General features: G+C 38.1%; 1 protein-coding gene across 27 annotated transcripts in view; it reads left to right on the top strand.

The window, feature by feature from the left end:
* msi2b (musashi RNA-binding protein 2b) overlaps nt 1-20,012 on the top strand; it is a 265,052-nt gene that overhangs the window by 63,303 nt on the left and 181,737 nt on the right. For all 27 annotated transcript variants that reach the window (XR_014628587.1, XR_014628588.1, XR_014628589.1 and 24 more), the window contains exon 6: nt 17,090-17,182. Coding sequence is in view for 20 of the 27 variants with exons in the window: in XM_084418191.1 (XP_084274317.1) it covers nt 17,090-17,182 (93 nt within the window). In the remaining 7 variants the exon portion in view is untranslated. The remainder of the gene's footprint in view (nt 1-17,089; nt 17,183-20,012) is intronic.

Raw genomic sequence — 20,012 nt, 5'->3', positions numbered from 1 at the left:
AGCTCTGATGAGGACAGTATGATTGTATAAAACATCTGAGCAAACTGAACCCTTCCAAGCTCCAAAAAGTAACAAAATTTGAAAAGTAATGATTTTAATATTTTTTTATCAGGAGAGTATCATATTATCGCGACAGGTAGCGATCCATCCGTTTTAATAATTGGCGAAACATTCATTTATTTAAGGGTTAAGTCTACTTATTACAGATTTTGAAAATGTCATTTTGCACTTCATGTTGATCCTGCCCTTAGAACTGCAGCAGCAGCTGTGTAGCATGTTGCTTGACAGCAATATGGCCTCCTTCCCAAGGCAGAGTCACTCATAAGAGCCATCGTTCTAATTGCAAGTTAATCCCTCACTTGAGGTTCAGTTATCCTCTTGCTGCCTAGTAACACCGAGAGGAAATGCTGTTTTGGTTAAACTCATCTGCAAGCCCCCAGCACTCTTTATTCGCTCAAGAAATAACGTCACTTTGATTTTAACATGTGATTATCACTATAGCTTCCACTCCGACTGGCCAGCGGTTTGGAAGTGATATTAATACTTTTTTTTGCCTCGATTTTCCACTCAAATCCAAATGCTCATCGGCTGTGACAAATGAACTCTGTAGAAGTGAGTGATAAGAAAAGAGTGATTTCCGCCACCAGCTGGATATGGCAACGCTTCGTCTTGCACTGGGTCAATAATCCTTGCCATGCCCAGTAACTTCCTTAATCTAGCCCGAGCCTTATACGCATTGTATGTGGATGGTTAATGCTGGTACATCAATAGGGATTATATAACGCTAAAATCTCAACTGAGTGCAGTGTGGCAGGCGTGGAACAGTTTATCGACACGCTGTGGAAAAGTCACTGAAGGAGGTGGCAGAGGAGAGCCCGACACTATCAATCAATCAATCGTCCTATTAAAGTGAAAGTGCCCTCTCCTGGAGCCATCTCGCCCGCTCTGACTGGACCTTATCCCTTTTACTTTCATCCGGAGCAATCAATCTCATGCTGCATCCGCTGCTGTGCCACTGCCTTAAGGCACAGTGATTCTGGATGCTAGGATGATAGTCTGTATACCTCTGACCTGCTACACAGCTGAGGCCAATAGAAAACCTTTTTTGTTTTATGGAATGGATTTGTTTTTTTGTAGTGCATAATGATATTTTTGAAGCTTAGTGATTGCTGCTTGTTTATTGACTTAAGTGGAGTATAATTGTTCTATATCTCATCTAGGGTTGTAGACAGTTAGGGATGTAGGTTTTGGTCATTTTGACAGCTTGAGGTCTCCACAGGAAAATCTATTGTTGTCACAACAAAATGGCCATTAAGCACAGCTTAATTTTTTGAGATGCTGTAATTATAGAAGGAATATATCTCCAGTACGAGTACAAAAAAATTAAATTTAATTTAAAAATTTTACTACTTTTATTTTATTTATATATATATATATATATATATATATATATATATATATATATATATATATATATATATATATATATATATATATATATATATATATATATATATATATATATATATAGTGCAATGCATAAGTGAATACACCCATGCTAAAGTTGACTAAAAAGAGGAATAAAAAATCATATTTTGGAAATTGAACTTAATGCCTTAATTTAAGAAATTAGGAAAAATCCAACCTTTAAGGACACCAATTTTCTTTGTGAATGAATAATGTATCGTAAATAAATAAATGTTCTTCCTTAAAATACATGGTGCATAAGTGTGTACACCCCTATGTTAAATTCCCATAGAGGCAGGCAGATTTTTATTTTTAAGTATTTAAAAAAATTTTTTTTTAGGATACTATGCATCCTGATAAAGTTTCCTTGGCCTTTGGAATTAAAATAGCCCCACATCATCACATAGCCTTCACCATACCTAGAGATTGGCATGGGGTACTTTCCATAAGATCATCTCTCAATGCAAATCAAACTAGCTTTTAGGCTAACTGAAATAAAATCATGCCAATCTCTTGGTATGGTGAATGCTATGTGATGATGTGGGGCTATTTTAATTCCAAAGGCCAAGGGAACTTTATCAGGATGCATAGTATCCAAAAAAAAACGAAAAAAAAAAAAAACGTAAAAATAAAAATCTGCCTGCCTCTATGGGAATTTAACATAGGGGTGTACTCACTTATGCACCATGTATTTTAAGGAAGAACATTTATTTATTTACAATACATTATTCATTCACAAAGAAAATTGGTGTCCTTAAAGGTTGGATTTTTCCTAATTTTTTAAATTAAGGCATTAAGTTCAATTTCCAAAATATGATTTTTTTATTCCTCTTTTTAGTCAACTTTAGCATGGGTGTATTCACTTATGCATAGCACTATATATATATATATATATATATATATATATATATATATATATATATATATATATATATATATATATATATATATATATATATATATTTATAAAAAAAAAAAATTATGCAAAAAATGCTGTTTTAAGTTGTGCAATTTCCAATAGTTTTTAGTAGTGAAATGTATTCTGTTGCGCATAATCCTGTATTTAAAAAGTGAATTATAGTATATTTGTATAAATATAATTAAAAAACATCTTTTGGCAAGTAATTCATAATGTAAATTATTCATGTAAACGAACAAACACAAAGAAATACATTAATATTAGTGTGATGTTTCTCCTTTTCGTGTCAATATTATATGATTAATATGAACAACAGCTGTTATTCACTCTATTGAGATTGGCAGTGTTTTTGCTAGTATGTATGCTGGCACTTCATGGAGGTGGTGAGTATGACATGCCCTCCCACTAAAGGGCTGCAGAGACATCTTGACTTGAGTCTGCCATCAGATTTTCCTGACAGCTCCGAGGGTGTCAGAACTGTAGTTGTTGGAGCTCTGGAATTTGAGTGCTTTTGGAAGATTGCCGTGATGTTTGTAGAGCGGAAACACAGCTTAGAGGCGTCCACGAGCAAGCGCTCATTGGTTGTGTCTCATGATGATGCATATGAATATCCTCATGTCAGATCCCCATTTGATCTGCTCGCAAGATGATGACATCTTGGAATAAGGAGTAAAACATTTCTATTTAGTATATCTGTTGCTAGTCAGAGCTGGCTTATGTTCCATGCCTCAGATGGCGCTCCGGAGGTTGTTATTTGGGCCACGATTCGACTCTGAGGCTGTGTTCAGCATGTCATTCAAGAGACTTTAGTGGGAGAGGAAGAACAGGGCTTGATGTCTGTTGTCTGGCCTTTTTTTTGCGTCAGTCCACGACTTCCGCTGACCAGCTGGGCCCTAATTACCCAGAGCCAGCCAAACAGATACTTTATGTGCAATTCACTCGTTTATTGGGGAACAAGATTGTTTTCTTTCAAACCAATTTAATCTATGGTGTATGTGCTCATGATAATAGCTTCAGCCTCTGTGTTTGAGCACATTAAAAAGAAAACAGAGTATTGATATTTTCATACACATTTTCTCACACAGAATTTGTGGATATATACACACGCGCTCACACACACGTGCACACATACATACATATACATATCCTGACTTCGTACATCTTTGCACACCATATTTGAGAACTGTGGTGGAGGGAAATTTTCTGTGAATGACTTGCATTTATAGTTCTCCATGTAAGCAAAAAAATGAGTTTGAGTTGTTCTAAATCAAAAATCACGGGTAGTAAAGGTCATAAATAGGATTTCCCACATCAAAGTGCTGGAAAACACTGAAGTCGTTCTTGACTTCAGATAGTCCCGTGGTTGTTTGGTCTGCATTTGACATGATGCCTGAACACACACGCTAGGGCTGCACGATTTGGGGAAACTGTAATATTGCGATTATTGAGGTCAATATTGCGATATAATAAACAAATGGTTTCATGAGTCAACTTGCTTAGTTCTCAAGGAAAATTCACACACAGATTAGTGATAATGCTGAAATGTGTATTTCTCAACTCAGTGTTTTCGAATTAAAATAATATTTTTTACAAAATTAAATAATGACATCTTTGCATTACTGCAAACTTGTTATTGTCTCAATAGTACGATAGTATAAAATAAATGGAACAATAAATAAGAACATTTGTATGCTCATGAAAATAAGATATTTTGAACATTCTGTCCAGACAAACAGGGACATTTAAGCAGGATGTGCATTGTGTGATTGTCAAAACATTTGGTAACTAAACAGAATTTTGTTAATTTATGTAAATTTTTCTCAAGAAAAACAAATATCTCACCTAATGCTGTAAACGTACAGAGAGCCCTGTCAGCTGGTATTATTATTAAAGGTTAAAAATAACAACTCAAATTAAATTATAATTTGGTTTTTACTAGGCTATAATAACAACGTTACAATATTTGAATGATATAAGTAAAAATATTATAAATATTTAATATAATGCACATATTTAGCAAAATACTCCTCTCTCTATATATAATTTGTCTAGCCAACTAACGTGCTATCAGATGGCTTTCCTTAGGTCAATGTAACATTATGTGACATTGTTCTCCAGCTGTTTTATTGACCTCTTTCTGAAGTTGAAAAGCACTGATTGATCGATATTATGTATGAGGCATAAACATTTCGGTAAGTTGTACTGTATCTTTCAACACACCTATTGTTCATTTGTGTTTATTTACTATTTACTATTAACTAGTAAAGAGTAAGAGATGTTCGGTTCACGACCACGATCTGTCACGTCACATTTACAAACTGTCAGTGTCAGTGTTCTCTTTGCTTTGCGATTTTTCTCTGCGTTAGAAAATGGATGTGGCGTGTGAAAAGTGTCAGTCTCACGCTGAATGAGTGAAAATTGGCAGCCCTGCTCTCTCTGCTCAGTGTCGGTTATCTTATAGCCAAAATATCGCCATATAACAGAGGTAGAATTTTTTCGGCACACGCGCCACTGCCTAAACTGAAACTGACTGGTCTTCTTTTTATTAGCGGTGTAGAAAATGGGCAAACAGCTCTCAAAGAGAATGGGTTGTCATGTCCACACATGCATTTCTTTATTTCATAAAATCGCAACATTTTGCGTCATATAATCGCATAGGCTTGACATCGCGACTGCGATATGATTTATCGTGCAGCACTAACACACGCGCAAAGCAAATGCAAACACAATCACATTCAGCAATGCCAGAAAGCACATCGAAGTGGGAAGTGGCTTCTGTAAATTGAAAGTTCACTTAAGGCCCGCAGGATGGATGGTGATGGCCTTTGTTAACTCTTCTCTTTCTCCTGAACAGATTAAACTGATGTGAAGCTCTGCCTTGCCTTGTGGAGATTATTTCACTACGAGTTCAGACATTTCAGAAGTAGAAAGGATTGCTAAAGGCCTGCCTCCAAACGATGTGGCGCGCTGATAAATTCCTCAGCTTGCGCTATACTTAATATTTCAGAAAAGGACATGAAAGTCTGATATCGTTTTATACTCCTAAATGGCAGTTTGGGAGAAAATGTCTGGGGAAAAAAAATCCAGATCTATTGTGAAAACTGAAAGGAAAGGAAAACGTACAGTCGCTTTAAAAATGTATACAGCTTCCAGCGTAATGGTGTAAGTAATTTGTTAAGTGCTTATAACTCCCCTGCTAAAGTTTCGAAGATTTTGCCCCAAGCAAGCACATAATTAGCATATTAATTTTTCAGAACGCTTTGAGGGGCAAGCACTCAATTTTTTTTCTCTCATTTCTTCTTTCACCCCTCCATCCTTAATGTGAAAATATTTTTCCATTCTGCAGACTGTTTATCAAGGCTGAAAGCTCATTGATATTCAGCGCGAGTTCGTTTGAACGGAGACCAGGAGGTGTATCAGCCTAGCCATCTCCTGGGTCCTATAAGGAGCTATGAGCGGCCGCGATCTATCTTCATAACTGTACAATAATCTATCGACTCTGGGTTTGAGTGTAAAGCACATCAGATCATTAAGATAAAGCCATGGAGGGAGTATTGCTACAGTTTGTCATTGAGGAATATTGGTGTTAGTGTAGTTTGGAATTACAAAGGCACACTGCGGAGGATAGCACCAAAAACAGTTTATTTTGCCATCGTTGTGTGAAAGATGGAGCTCAAGATTTATATACTGGCCTGCTGAAAAAAAGAGGCTTTTTAGAAATATCATTTCAGTATACACTTCCGTTCAAATAGTTGATGTCAGATTAAAAAAAAAATCTTTTCAATTTGGCTAATACTTTTATTCAGCGAAGATGCATTCAATTGCTCAAAAGTGACAGTAAAGACATTTATAATATAAGCAAAAGTTTTCTATTTCAAGTAATTGTTCCTTTTGAATTTTCTGAACAAACAAAACAAAACAAAATTATTTTTGGTTTTCAAGAAATATTGATTGAACAGCAAATCAGCATAATAGAATGGTTTTTGAAGGATCATGTGACACTGAAGATGATGCTGAAAATGAAATATATTACACTAGAAAAAGTCATTTAAAATGTTGTTTATATATATAGTGTGTATTTCGTAATGTTATTGTCAAATAAGTACATCTTTGGAACATTCTTTGAGATTTTCGCACAGATAAGCACCTTTGAGTTATTTTTTCAATATGGGCATATTGGTGAGTGACCCTGAATGACCTTTGATTTAATTTTATTTTTTCTGGGATTAGTTGTTGGGTTTTCCCAGTGGTGTAGCATGCTTTCACAGGTCTTGATCTCCATTAGAAGGGTAGTACTGTAGATATTGATTCATATTAATTGTGTGTCATGAGACCGTTATGTGCTTCTGACCTGGTCACCAGCGTTCCCACGTTTCACATGAGCCAGCTTTGGCAAGGCTGCAGTCAGATGACCTGGGTATTTTGTAGCATTGTGACATCAGTGGCTGAGGATTTAGAGTGCTCCTACTGGTCACTCTTAAAGCTACAGTACCTCATTTGACACACTCAAGTGCTCCAAAATTGCTGTGATGATTCATGAAAGACCAATTTGGATGCTAAAATAAATATTGAATTTACTGAATGCTTACAGCAATCATAAGGGGCAGTAGTTTCCCCCTTTCCCCCACAGTTTTATGGAATTCAAAAATAAAGAGCTCTTTAGTGTGTCAGCTCAGCAGTTTAGAATAGGAGGATTTCACCAAGGCATTTTCATGCCACCTTCATAGATAGTCAAAGACTTTCAGAGTCAGCACAACCTTTACAACCTTGAGGTTTGGATTGGCTTGAACTGTCTTTTTATTTTTAAATAAATTTGACAGTTCTCTCAGTCTTCAGGTTTTCAGAGTGTGCTTCATGTGGTTTTATGACAGTGGTATATTAATCTTAAGCTAATTGATTAGGCTAACATAAATATTAGTGATTAGTGGCCTGCAAATCCTAAATTGTCCCAAACAGAATGACGAGTCACTAACCTGCTGCTCTTAATCCCATTCATCCCTTGTCTGATGCTTGTGCTTGAACTGCCTTGGGCTCCACTAAGTGGCTTGGGAGGGATCTTCCATTCAGAGAGCCAGAGACTCATTTACGTGCCCTCGGGGGTCAGCAAAAGGCCTCTTGGTTGGGTCTTTGGCAGCCAACCTGCTGTCAGTGTGGAGACTGCTTGCTGTAAGCTTGAAGGAACCCCGCTTTGGGCTGTCACCTGCCATTTGCAGTAAGCATCTTTACCCCACTCATCTACTCAGTGTAATGGCATTGTGGTTATCAATTAGGGCTCTATAAATATACACTAGAGATTGGATTGGACCAGTTTTACCCTGGAGACAAACTTCACTTCGTCCCTGTCCAGAGACCCGCACTTTCTTTTTTACACTTATAATCATGTGATTTCATTATTCAAAAATATCTTATGTTCTTTTGTCTCTTGTGCTTGACTCTATAGTTAAGTCACGTGTACAGTATGTCTTTGTCAAAGTTTTTTATTACACTAGAATACAATGGAAATAACACTTATTTTTGAAGGTTATACAGTTTGTACTATGATCACTGCAGTTGTGATCTTATTTTCTGAATGCATTTACTTTTTTCCATATTTTATCAACCACCAGGCAAAACATTTAAGCCTGATGTCTAATAGCATTTTTCAAAATGCAACACGATTTGTAGGGATGCAAATTATACAATTTTAAACTTTTATTTTATTGACTGGTTGATATCTGATATTTAAAAGTCATACTCATTTCCCCATTTATATTAGCTTTGGCATCATCTAACACTCACTGTTATGTTTTTTAAATACTAATAATTTAATTACATTGTTATTTGTAGTCTTTAGCTAATTTAAAGATGAATTTCACATCATAGCCTAATGTACAGTATGAAAAATGAATGTCAAAATTTACTTGTAGCATTTAAAACAACAGATTTTTGTTTTTAGTGTTTTATTTATTACATTTTTTATTTAGACAAAATTGTAACATTTTAATATCTGCGGTTTATCAGTTACTGGCTATAACATAAAAATAATTACCGGCTTCTTGTTATTGGCCAAAATCTTAATAATGCATACCTAATGATTTGAGATCTAATTTGTGTGGAGATGTGTGTGGAACTGAGCACAAAAGAATATTGAAAAACAAAATCTATTTTTTTTTTCATTTTTTTTTTCAAAAACTCTCCTTTTGTGTTAGTAAGACACAGTTTTGGAACGGCATGAAGTAATATAAACAATGACAGAATTTTTCTATTTGATAAAAATAATTTCTCTTTAAGTTTAGAGGTTTGTTCAAATATCAAATCCCACATATGCACAGTAGTATTAGTGATTTTTTTTTTACAGTAACAAGTACCACTAATTTGAAAATAGCTTTGTGTCCTGTATGCGTTTTTGAGTGATTATGTAGAAATATACAGTAGATAAATCTCTTATATATACCCTTGATGCACATAAGAGTGTTTGAAAACTGCATCAAATAAATCTTGTCAGATGGGTTTTGGGGCAGGGAAGGGGGGGCTTTGCATCCACAGTTTTTGCCGACGTTACTAATCAGTTATTCTCAGCTCTTGGTCAAGCCGCTGCCTCGCCTGTCAATCAGGGTTACAGGCGCGGAGGCAGGAGCTGTTTGGCCCAGTACATTTGAATGTTGACATTAAAATTCCACACTGCAAAATTGTCTACAAATTGGAGCTTGGCGGCCTAAATTTAGATGCAGCAGAATAGAAGTGCACTGGATTCTGTCAGTCAAGGAAGTGTCGACGCCTCACATTTAACGCGACCCGCTTAGTTGTCACTGTTTTTGACCGGTTTCGCATCCTGCGAGCTGGTTCGCCTAGAGTGTGTGATTCGGTGGATAGGACAAAGAGACGGCAATCAGTGATGAATATGTGATTTGAGATGATGAAGATGCCTGGGAAGGAGGAGGAGGATGAGGAGGGGGGTCTCATTATCTCACTCTAATCAGGGGACATCCAGCTAGGCAAAGAGGACTGATTAAAAAAGACTCCTCGTCATAACACAAGAGCATCGTTTGGCTGAGGCTTATAGGCTTGTTGTGTGTGAGGACCAATGTTAGTCAACCGCAATCAACAGCAAGAGGCCACTACACAGTTCATCAGAGACCTAGAGTAAACAAATAAAAAAGCAGACCGCTCGGTTCGAGAGAAGATAATGCTGGGAAGGGGAACTCTCCGCAGGAAACGCGTCAGGTGTTTTGAGAGGAGCTTGATCATCTATCCCCCGTTCCTCTGTCTCTGTTCTTTGTTGAACTCCACGTCCCATCAAGTCATCTGTCAAACAGCGCTCTCCCGCTCGTCCCCCCTCCCCTGTCGGAATATAACTTGATTTGGTATGTCTGTATCCCTGCGATTGTCCTGCGCTCTGATAAGGATCCATGTTTTCAGGGAGGGTTTGGTTGTGCCGCATCTAATGAAAGATCTTAATTAGATCCATTTGTGCCCAAAGGAGAGTAGATGCAATATTAAATTGTCACTCCTATCACATTCCTCCAATTTAGGCTGCAGGATACGTCTCGATCCATTTTATTTCGCCGCAGATAAATGGTGAACTTTGCTGTCACTACTACCTCCTGCATTCTCCCTCTCATCTTCAGCAGAGAGCGAGAGACTCTTCTGGAAGAAAAACATTTTCCTTATATATTATAAAGCATTAGAAAAATTCTACTTTGCCTCCCAATTCCACTCTTTGTGCAGCACATAAAATTGTATCTTTCTGATTTCAAATCCAAATTGAAGCCTTCCTGATAGTCTTGGTCTTTTAAGTGTCATCAAATTCTGCCTCGTTGGCCTTGAAAATGACTTATTACTGTGGTAATTTTAACCAAAAAAATATTTTTGGCAAGATGTAAGTTGTTCTTTTTATTATTACATATTCAGTAAGCATTATTTTATTTATTCGGCTGTACATTTTTTTTATTAAATTAAATATGTTAAATAATCAATACAATTAAATTGTGCCATAATTGATCTCTAAATTGTGTTAAAGAGGTCATGAGCTATTTTCCTTTTCATTTTTGACCCCCTCTTTCGAACACTCAGTTTTGATAGGCGTACCGCAATTGACCCTTCGCTAAGCCCCGCCCTCCTTAGTTACTGTTGCTACGCCTGTCAAGCTTTTGCGAGGGATATATCCACGACATATGCAACCAATTAGAGAATAACTTCATCAAAATTAAAGCTAAAGCCTATAACATTAGGTCCAAGCGCAAGCAGCAGCCGCCTCATACGCTGACCATTCAAATGGGAAACACACAAATTGAGGAACAGCTATGTGCATGCACAGCAGGGTGAGTGAAATTTGAAAATATTCTAATATTTATAAATCAAACAGCTTATCCATAAGTATTGTGGAATAAACACAAGACATTAGCCTGACCACTTTGCAATGATAACATTCTCCCACTTATATTTGTAGTGCGCCAGGTTACAGCTCACACATCGTGGGTCACATAAGTGACTACTGTTATGAACTGATTAAGTTTGCATACCAACCTTTTCCTTGGAGATCTCCGGCAAGCCCCCTGATGTTCCCTCCTTTTACTAACTACCTTTTACTTTTACTAGAACTAACACCGGGAGAGTCGCGATCAGATTGGGACTAGTTTGGCCGTCGATTAACAAAATGCTGAAATATATTTTTAAGTAACGTTATGTCAGTGAGCCTCCATCTTGCCTTTAATCACACTGCTTGATCCACGAGCTGGACAATAACTTTATTCTAGAGCTGCTATAAAGCCAAAACACTTTACTTTTAATTTCCTATTATCAATGTAAAGCTGCTTTGGAACAATCTACATTGTTAAAAGCGCTATATAAATGAAGATGATGCCCGGCATTTCTCCCCTTAGGTTTTAGGTTTCGGGAAGGGAACAAAATCCACCACCCCGTCCAAAGTTTTAGGATACCGGGTATCAGATTTGCACAATCCATACGCACAACGCTTTGACATGTTTCCCTCGCTAGAAAGCTTGCCAGACCTCCCGCGCCTAGTTACGGTTGCTAAGCCACGATTGGCCTGTGGCGGTTTTCGGGCGTGGCTTAGCGAAGGGTCAATTAGCCTAACACTTAGACGTAAACGCCCACTGCTATGATTGGGTAACAGTTTTGCATATTAAAATAATTTTCAATGTTCCTGTCAATACATGTGTGGAATTGTTTTGAAAACTTCCGATGTTGAAAAATATCTCATTACATAGTTAAAACATTTGCAAAAAATGTGAAACATTAATGCGTGTTACTTATGCTTTACCTTGGTCTTAGTTGTGGCAAATAAAGTTTAAGGACTTGGAGTTGTCACAGTTATAATTGACAGGATGATTCACAGCGTTATGAATGAATGTGCCATTGTTTGTCACACTGTTGTTGTTGTTGTTATAGGCTATTCATAGTTCATCCTTTTCGATAAAGTGAAAAACGTATACATTGTCATTTGCAGTGTTTTGCTTTAAAAAAAATGAAATGTGTAATGTCTTACTGATGACAAAACAGAAAATGTCGCTCACTGAGGATTTTATTCAGGATTACAGCAAATGGCTCAGATCAAAATAATATCTAAAAGCTGCATTCTCTACAGGCTTTCTTCCACATCTGGGAATCTCCCGCTTTAACCCCATAAGCACAGAAGCAAAGGAAAGAACAGCCAATCACACCTATTCAGTTTGACTGTGGCGCTATACAGTATAAATAGTTCGTAAATATCAAGCGATCTGTATCAGACAAAGCAATAGTGACACATAGTAAAAACACTGGTACTCACACTTGTGTGTTGCAACATACTGTCGGATCCAATGAATTTGGCACTGCATCATCTGTTATTTTCGGTCTCTCTGAAAAGCCTGCAACTGTGTGTCTTGTTTAAAATCGAACTCGCAGTAAAATGAAGTCAAGTATATTTGTATAGCGCTTTTCACAATACAGATTGTATCAAAGCAGCTTCACAGTATTAAATTGAAATAATACAACAAGGTTTGTTTCTAGTGGAATTTATTGATTGATAAAATTAAATATCCCCAAAATATCCCCAACTGAGCAAGCCAAAGGCAACAGTGGCAAGGAACCGAAAAACTCCATCAAGTGACCTAATGGTGTCCTAAAACTCCATCAGGTGACCTAATGGAGAAAAAAAAACCTTGGGAGAACCCAGGCTCAGTCGGGGGCCAGTTCTCCTCTGGCGTTTATGAACTAGAGACCGGATTTAACTGTAAGATTAAAAATATTATATGAATGCCTGGCTGAAGAGATGCGTCTTTAATCTAGTTTTAAACTGGGAGAGCGAGTCTGAGCAACGAACACTATCAGGAAGGCTATTCCAGAGTTTTGGAGCCAAATGTGAAAATGCTCTCCCTCCTTTGGTGGATCTGGATATCTGGATATCCTAGGTGAAGTGAACAAGAACAGTGTCTAACTGACGTGATCTGACTGGAACTTAAAAATGCACGCTTCCCATCCAATAAATAACAATAAGCTTTGTGCTTTTTCAAATTCTGTCCATTTTACTACAACAAATTTATAACAAATTATTGTTAAATGTGTTAAAAAAAGTTAAATGTGCAGTGACAGATCGCACATAAATATATGCACATTTTACAAATTAATAATCATTTTTAATGTTCTTCAGTATATAGGCTAATGCAGGTTTGAATAAATCCGCCACGTTGACAGCCATCATTTAAGCTTCCTTGAGTGTAATTTAAGTGTTTGTATACGACCAGTCCATTTTAACCTTCAATATTATAGTAATGTAGTACCAACTGACTCCTATGTATAGTTTACAGCATTAGTTGAGACCTGATTACTGTACTGAGATTAGATTACTGTACCTGATATATATACAAATAATCGATATCGAATTGCAAGCTTGTGAATCCAAATGGGATTGAATCGTGAAATTTGTGTCAATACCCAGCCTAGCAAAGACTGTTTTTCCACAACTTGGCTCTTTAACGTCCTTTAATCCTCAGAGGCATCTCTATCGTTTTATTGAGTAATCCTGTGTTTGTGTCTGTCTTGTATTTACTACTGCATGACATGTTTGAATCGGTGGGCGGGGCTAAAGAGGCAATGATGTAGAAGTAGGCGTTGATCTTCTTCTGCAGAGGCAGTCTTTCGTCGCTCTATAACGTAATAATGTGACAAAATCCGAAACAAGTCGTTTTATGAGCTGGATTTCAATAAAAGCTGTTTTTTGGACTAACAAGGAAGTTTTGAGTTCTGAAGCGTACAGGGTGTTTTTATAGTACAATGTTTTTATGTGTCAAAAGATCAAGGGAAATTTAATTTCTCTATTCATTACCCCTTAGACAGGCCTATTAATGGTCCGTATTTTAGGCTATTATTCAGTATGACATTTCTGATCATACTATGAGCGCTATAAGGCATTAGCCTGCACACATCTAAAGGAGGCTCTTGTAGTCATCACCTCTTATCGCCTGCACTTGTTTGAGCACTGGTAGAAACCTGCAGCACGACTTGCATCTAGAAACATTCTGGCAGCTGACATTCCCCCTCGCTAGAGGAAGGCAAGAAATGTTCTCTAGGCATGCCGAGTCGCATCAAGCAATGCTGGTGGAAGATGACAGGGGCTGAAACCGCAACATCAGCAGACGACTAAGAGCAACAAACTCGGCTGCTCTGCATAAATTTATACGCGCAGTATCTCTAAACACACTGCTTATACTCTATCACACCTAGCGCCGCTACTTTCTTATATCTCAGCTCTCCTGCGAGACGTGCTCTTTCATATTCATAGATTTTCACGGCTGAATTTTTAAGGTCTTACGATAGCAAGTTTCCCCGATATGTCATCACTTCGCCAGTCGTTTCCCTGTCCCTTCGCAAGGTCCATGGATTTCTCTTTTCCTTAGAATATACTTACACCTCATTATGTTTTTTTTTCACCCTTCTAATTTGTTTGAAACGTCTTTTCCCATTTCAGCTATGTTAAAGGCTCCCCCACAATGCCTGACAAAGAATGATTTCAAATTTGTACGGATAATGAGAGGCTGCAGAAGGAGGTGTGAAAGTTAAAACTGCGAATCCCTCAGCAGCAAGCAAAGTTAGGGGACTGTTCCTCTCCCTGGAACACGCGACTCAGGATGATTCAGGACGAGCTAGAGCCATTGTACCCGACACCTCTTAGTCACCAAACATTAAGGTACCTCGGTACCTCTCCCTCATGACTCGCACATTATTCCCACGGATGTCTTAAAAACAGAACCGTGTTTTTGGAAAGCTGGCATGTCAAAAATGGCAGAGAGAAACAAGGACAAACCGGAGATGCTCAGGAAGGATAAGTCCCGTAATAAAGGGTTGTCTGACAAGCTATCTGCTTTTCTTATCTAAGTGGAGGCTAATCAAATTGTACGTTTGGTAGCTTGTTGTGTGTTTTTAATGATTATTTATTTCAGGCCTTCAGGGTCACAAAACCACTCTATTTTGCAAAAGAATCACGCTTCCTGTCATCGTCTTAGTCATTATTGCATCCAAGCTGGCACTTTGAATGCTAATGGGTTAGCCGAGTTAGCGGCGTCAGCAGCACATCGTGTTCGTGAGGCATATCTGCTCGTCGCATCTCGAGAGAGGTGTGCGAGAGAGCTAGCACGGACAGAGCAAAGGCCTGCTGTTTTCTCTTGTCACCATGGAGAGAAATGGACAGAGTAATTGCGTTGTTCCAGGGCCTGAGGAATCCCATCAGCCAGGAGCTGGTGCTGTCAGAGGACATAAAGATGCCACTAAAAACTTAACTCTCCACTGACACGTTGGGAGGCTCGGGCCTGCACAAAACGACAGGGGAAAAGACAGACAGATTAACCATGGTGGGGTGCAGATGAGAGCGAAAGTGTTTTGGAGAAGGTTTGGGAAACAGCCAGCTGAGATGAGGGTTGAGTGTGCCTGTTGCCAAGATTGTGTATGATGGATGTGAATGAAGTCGAAATAAATGCTCAGGGTTACTTAATTCTTTCGTTGTATACTCCGCTCTGGTAAACACCAGGGGTTTGCTAGAATGCTCAAATGAAGCTTATTTTCTCTCATTGTCAATAAGTGCCCCTTTTTTGGCCATTTTTATAGACCGAGACCATTGGATGGGACAAGAAATTATGGGGAGAAAGAGTAGGAATGAGTTCATTGATCTATAAAGCAAGGTGATACTGGTTTAAGATCCATCCATCCCTCTCTATGTATATCTATCTCCATCCATCCATCCATCCATCCATCCATCCATCCATCCATCCATCCATCCATCCATCCATCCATCCATCCATCCATCCATCCATCCATCCATCCATCCATCCATCCATCCATCCATCCATCCATCCATCCATCCATCCATCCATCCATCCATCCATCCATCCATCCATCCATCCATCCATCCATCCATCCATCCATCCATCCATCCATGTACCTGTAAGACCTGTAATACTTAGATTAAATAGATTTTTAAACTTTCAACAGTCACATTAACACATTAATAAGTTTAATGTCTTGATAAGTTTTCCATTTCCAGATAAAATAGACGCTTATTGCTTTTAATTTTATTGTAGATTATATACATTTATTTGAATTTCAATTTCAATTTGAAATTCAAATTTGAATTCTGCACTTTTCTGTTTTTTTTATTTATTTTTTTATTCAATGATTGAATTTGAATTTACTGTAAAAGGCATTCGCGATTTACATAGTTACAATAGTTCCCAACCGTCTTCACAATAATTGTCTTCCAGATCAAAATCACATCTTCTAACCACTAACTTGGGTGAGGTACAAACCAGTTACTGTTTTTTTGTGTGCACAATGTAGGTCAAATTTGAATCTGTGTCTCCCACATGAGTGCCGTAAAACATTGGGATCATCTGCTGCATCACAGCTCTGACAATAAGCACACATTTAATAGAAATCCACACAAGTCTAACATAAGCGGGAATTTGACAAGTTTCTTCTCTTTGTTAACTTCAAAAAGGGCTTAACATTGCCTGAGGAGCTCTCTTGTTAGCCGTTATCATTGCCCTATATGATAGGTGGGCTATTTGATCTCAGCGCACCAGCTCTCAGCACAATTAACGTTGCTGCATGAAGAGAAGTCGGGTCTCGGAGCTCCATATATCTCTCCAGCAGGGAGAGTTAATTGTGTTTTGAAAAATGGGCCTTGTTGCACGAATGCGACCTCTACTACTGTCTGTTCTCACCGGTTTGAGATCCCGCCTTGCTCAGAGACTTCCAACTTTCTGACACCTTTTGTTTGTAACTCAATTAGAGTGTCTTTGAAGGTCTATTCGAGCAGCTCGCTCTATGTGGTTTTCCTCTGGAACTTTCCTGTTCCAGTTTTCTTAAATGGACTGGGGTATTGTGTATTGGGTCTTTGCAACACAAGAAAAACACCATTCACAGCTCAGGTGTTTCTGTTAGTGTGAAACTAAAAAGTGTCAAGTCTGAAATGCTGAGAGAGAAAGGACAGGTATAGCAAGCAGCGTCGGGCATTGCGAGCTAGGTGTTACCTGTTCCCCAAGCACACTCTCACAACTCAACAAATCACACAGTACCTCCTCTTCAGTCTCCCTGTGGGACACAAAACCCACAACCGGTCATCTCCCAATTCCCTCTTTTCCAGCTTCCTCTTTGTCTCCTGTGCGTTTGAAGTCCTCTGAAGTGCTTTCACATGGGCCTAATCTCGTGTCTTCTTCTCTTCTCTTCCAGATGGTCACAAGAACAAAGAAAATATTTGTAGGCGGATTATCAGCTAACACAGTAGTTGAAGATGTGAAGCAGTATTTTGAACAGTTTGGCAAGGTAAGATCTCATTTTTCTTTTTCCCTTTGGCTAATTTCATGGAGAGATGTTTGCGTATGATGAGAAACGCTGTCCCTCAACAAACCCTTTCATGTGAAGACTTTCAAACAGGCTGTTTGAGATGTGGCCATTTGGAGATGAAAGACTGGTCTCTGTCGCCACTGGCTGAAGTAGCCAACACCTTTTGCTTAAAGCTGCTGTATAATCATTTTAATGTTAAAATACTTTTCCTAACTCAGATTAATGTGCACGGACAACTAGAGTAGCAAGCCACCAGTAGGTTGACTTACCTGAAAACTCTGCATTGAACATTGCTGAGCTGGTCCTGAACATTTATTCAACCAAATGGTGTTCTTGGACCTGCCTAGGGTTGAGTAGTGATACAGATTGCCCAATTTAATTCTGATTCACAAGCTTTCAAATCTATTTGGTTCAATTCCACTTTTGAATCAATTTGATTTGATTCAGTTATAATGTCCATTTTGCTAACATATTCATTACATATGGAAATAAAACATCCCTCTTCTAATGATGTGTATACAGGGAAGTGTTTCAAACTGATTCAAACTGGCAACTTGTCTTTTTGAATTTAAAAGAACCAATTAAAAGTATTTAACAAAAGTATTTGTTTTAGGAATCAATCTATAATTTTTGTGCTGTATGTTTTTGAATCACTTAAAGAACTTAATCATAAGAGTCATTTGTTAAGGAAATCAAGCTACAATGTTCATGCAGTGTAGTTTTGATTCACTTAAAATAAACAAATCATAATAGTCATTTGTTTTGGAAATCAAGCTACAGTGCTGTTTGTTTTGAATAACTAAAAATAATTGGCTCATAAGAGTCATTTGTCATTTTAATGTACAAACTGAGACTAGGCATAGAGTAAAAAATCGATGTTGGGCTTTTATGAATCAGTATCTGGATTATTCAAATAAGCAATTGAAAAAGAAATGTTTTTACCCAGTCGTACCTTGACATGTTTTTCCAAGCCCTGATATCTACCTTACTCATGCAGATGATTGATAGATAACCCATATCTTTGTGTGGCCCAGGTGAACTTTTCTATTTGCTGTATGATATGACTTTGAGTAAGTTCACTGTTTCTTTCTATTTCAGGCTCTGTATAAATACCTAGCTCCATTTGTTTGTAATCAGCTGTGTCTGAGTGGACCTAACACACACTTGACTTGATTGAAGGGCTCAATTATGCAGATGTTTTACTTGCCCTGCGCTGTATGTCTTGCCCTGGGGGTGTTTTCAGCAGCGCCAGCGCTGGCAGTAGACAACCGCTAAATCATTGTGATTAAAGGAACGACGGAGGATTTGTAGCTTCTTAGGTCACAAGACTATATTAGTCTTACCACAGCCCGGTTTATTGAGGCATACTTGTCTGCATCCTTACGTAAAGCTGTAGATCGTTATTTTGAATGGGCAGCGTGATCCAATAACGCTAAAGACCTCAGCGCTCAGTGTCTCGTTGTTTATAAGTTGCGAATCAAATGCAGTGTCTAATTAAGTGTCTGTCTCTGAAGACAAGAAAATTACAAATTGACCATCCGTTGGATACACACTTCTGAGTAAAGGCGAAATAAGCCTTCAAAGTGACTTGCTAGAAGGTTGGATGCTCATTTGCTGCAAACTCTTGATGACTCTGCAAGTCCGCCCACCTGGAGGTTTTGCCACACTGTGGTGTCAGTTGAGCTGATACCCGGAGGTTTGTGTGTGTGCATAGGGGCGTGTGTGCAGGCCAATTAACAGTGTCTCCTGGCGAGCAGTAGGTAGTGAGAGAATGAGGATCCTGGGAGGAGAGCAGGTGGCATGGGGCAGCAGGGTCACAGGATCTGTCTCCTTAGAAGCTGTGTTCTTCCTGAGCACTTTTTCTGTGCTATGACAGCTTACACACTCATGCACACACACACACATTTAAGGGGCATTTATTGCACAATACTGCAGAATTAAGATTTTAAAAGCCTTTCCACAAAGGCTCTTTGAGTTAGATCCACTTTTCATTAGCATACAGTCATTTCGTGCTAATGCGGCGTGTTGCCTTTTTTTTTACTTTCAGAGGAAGGCATGCCTAAATAATTTCAGTTGTTTCCTCCGAAACATTTTATGTGTTAAGACAACAGACTTGGCATGGTTTGATTTAAAATCTCACTGATATTTTGCACATTTGCCGTGATGTGAATGTAAAAGACCGCCTCGCTCCCTTCACAAACCTTCATGTGCCCTAATTACATAGGATGGCTTATGCTTAGTCATAGGTTTATTGTAATCGGCTTGGAGTAGATCTCCAAACAAAGTACACTTATTCTGCTAAGTTGAAACAACTCCTATTTACTTCATTACCAACCTCCCAACTCTCTCTCTCTCTCTCTCTCTCTCTCTCTCTCTCACTTTAGTGTTCGCTGTGCTGTTGTGGCCAGGATTTAGTTTCATTAGGCCTGAGAGTTGTTTCCAAGCCAGTGCTCTGCCACAATCAGGCCTTTATGCCTCCTCTGTCCTGGTTCCCATATCGGCCTGGGTGAGAGCCAACTTCTACCATTTCAGGGGCAAAATTTTAACCTCCTGCAGTCCCAGATATGCAGTTCGTCATTGGAAGCACATATAATATACAATTAAAAAAGAAATACTTAATATTTAGATCTTTTTATATTATTCTATTATTTATATTATAAAAAATTCTATAAAACATATTATATGTGTAATTATTATAATGATATTATGTTATATATTATACTGTATTTTATGTAATTATATAATTGGTAAAAATATTATTTTAATTAAATCACATGCTCAGTCTACTATAAGTTACAGTGATCATTAG

Source organism: Rutilus rutilus, assembly GCF_951802725.1.
Source record: "Rutilus rutilus genome assembly, chromosome: 9".
Lineage (NCBI taxonomy): Eukaryota > Metazoa > Chordata > Actinopteri > Cypriniformes > Leuciscidae > Rutilus > Rutilus rutilus.
This window is presented reverse-complemented; position numbering and strand designations above follow the sequence as displayed.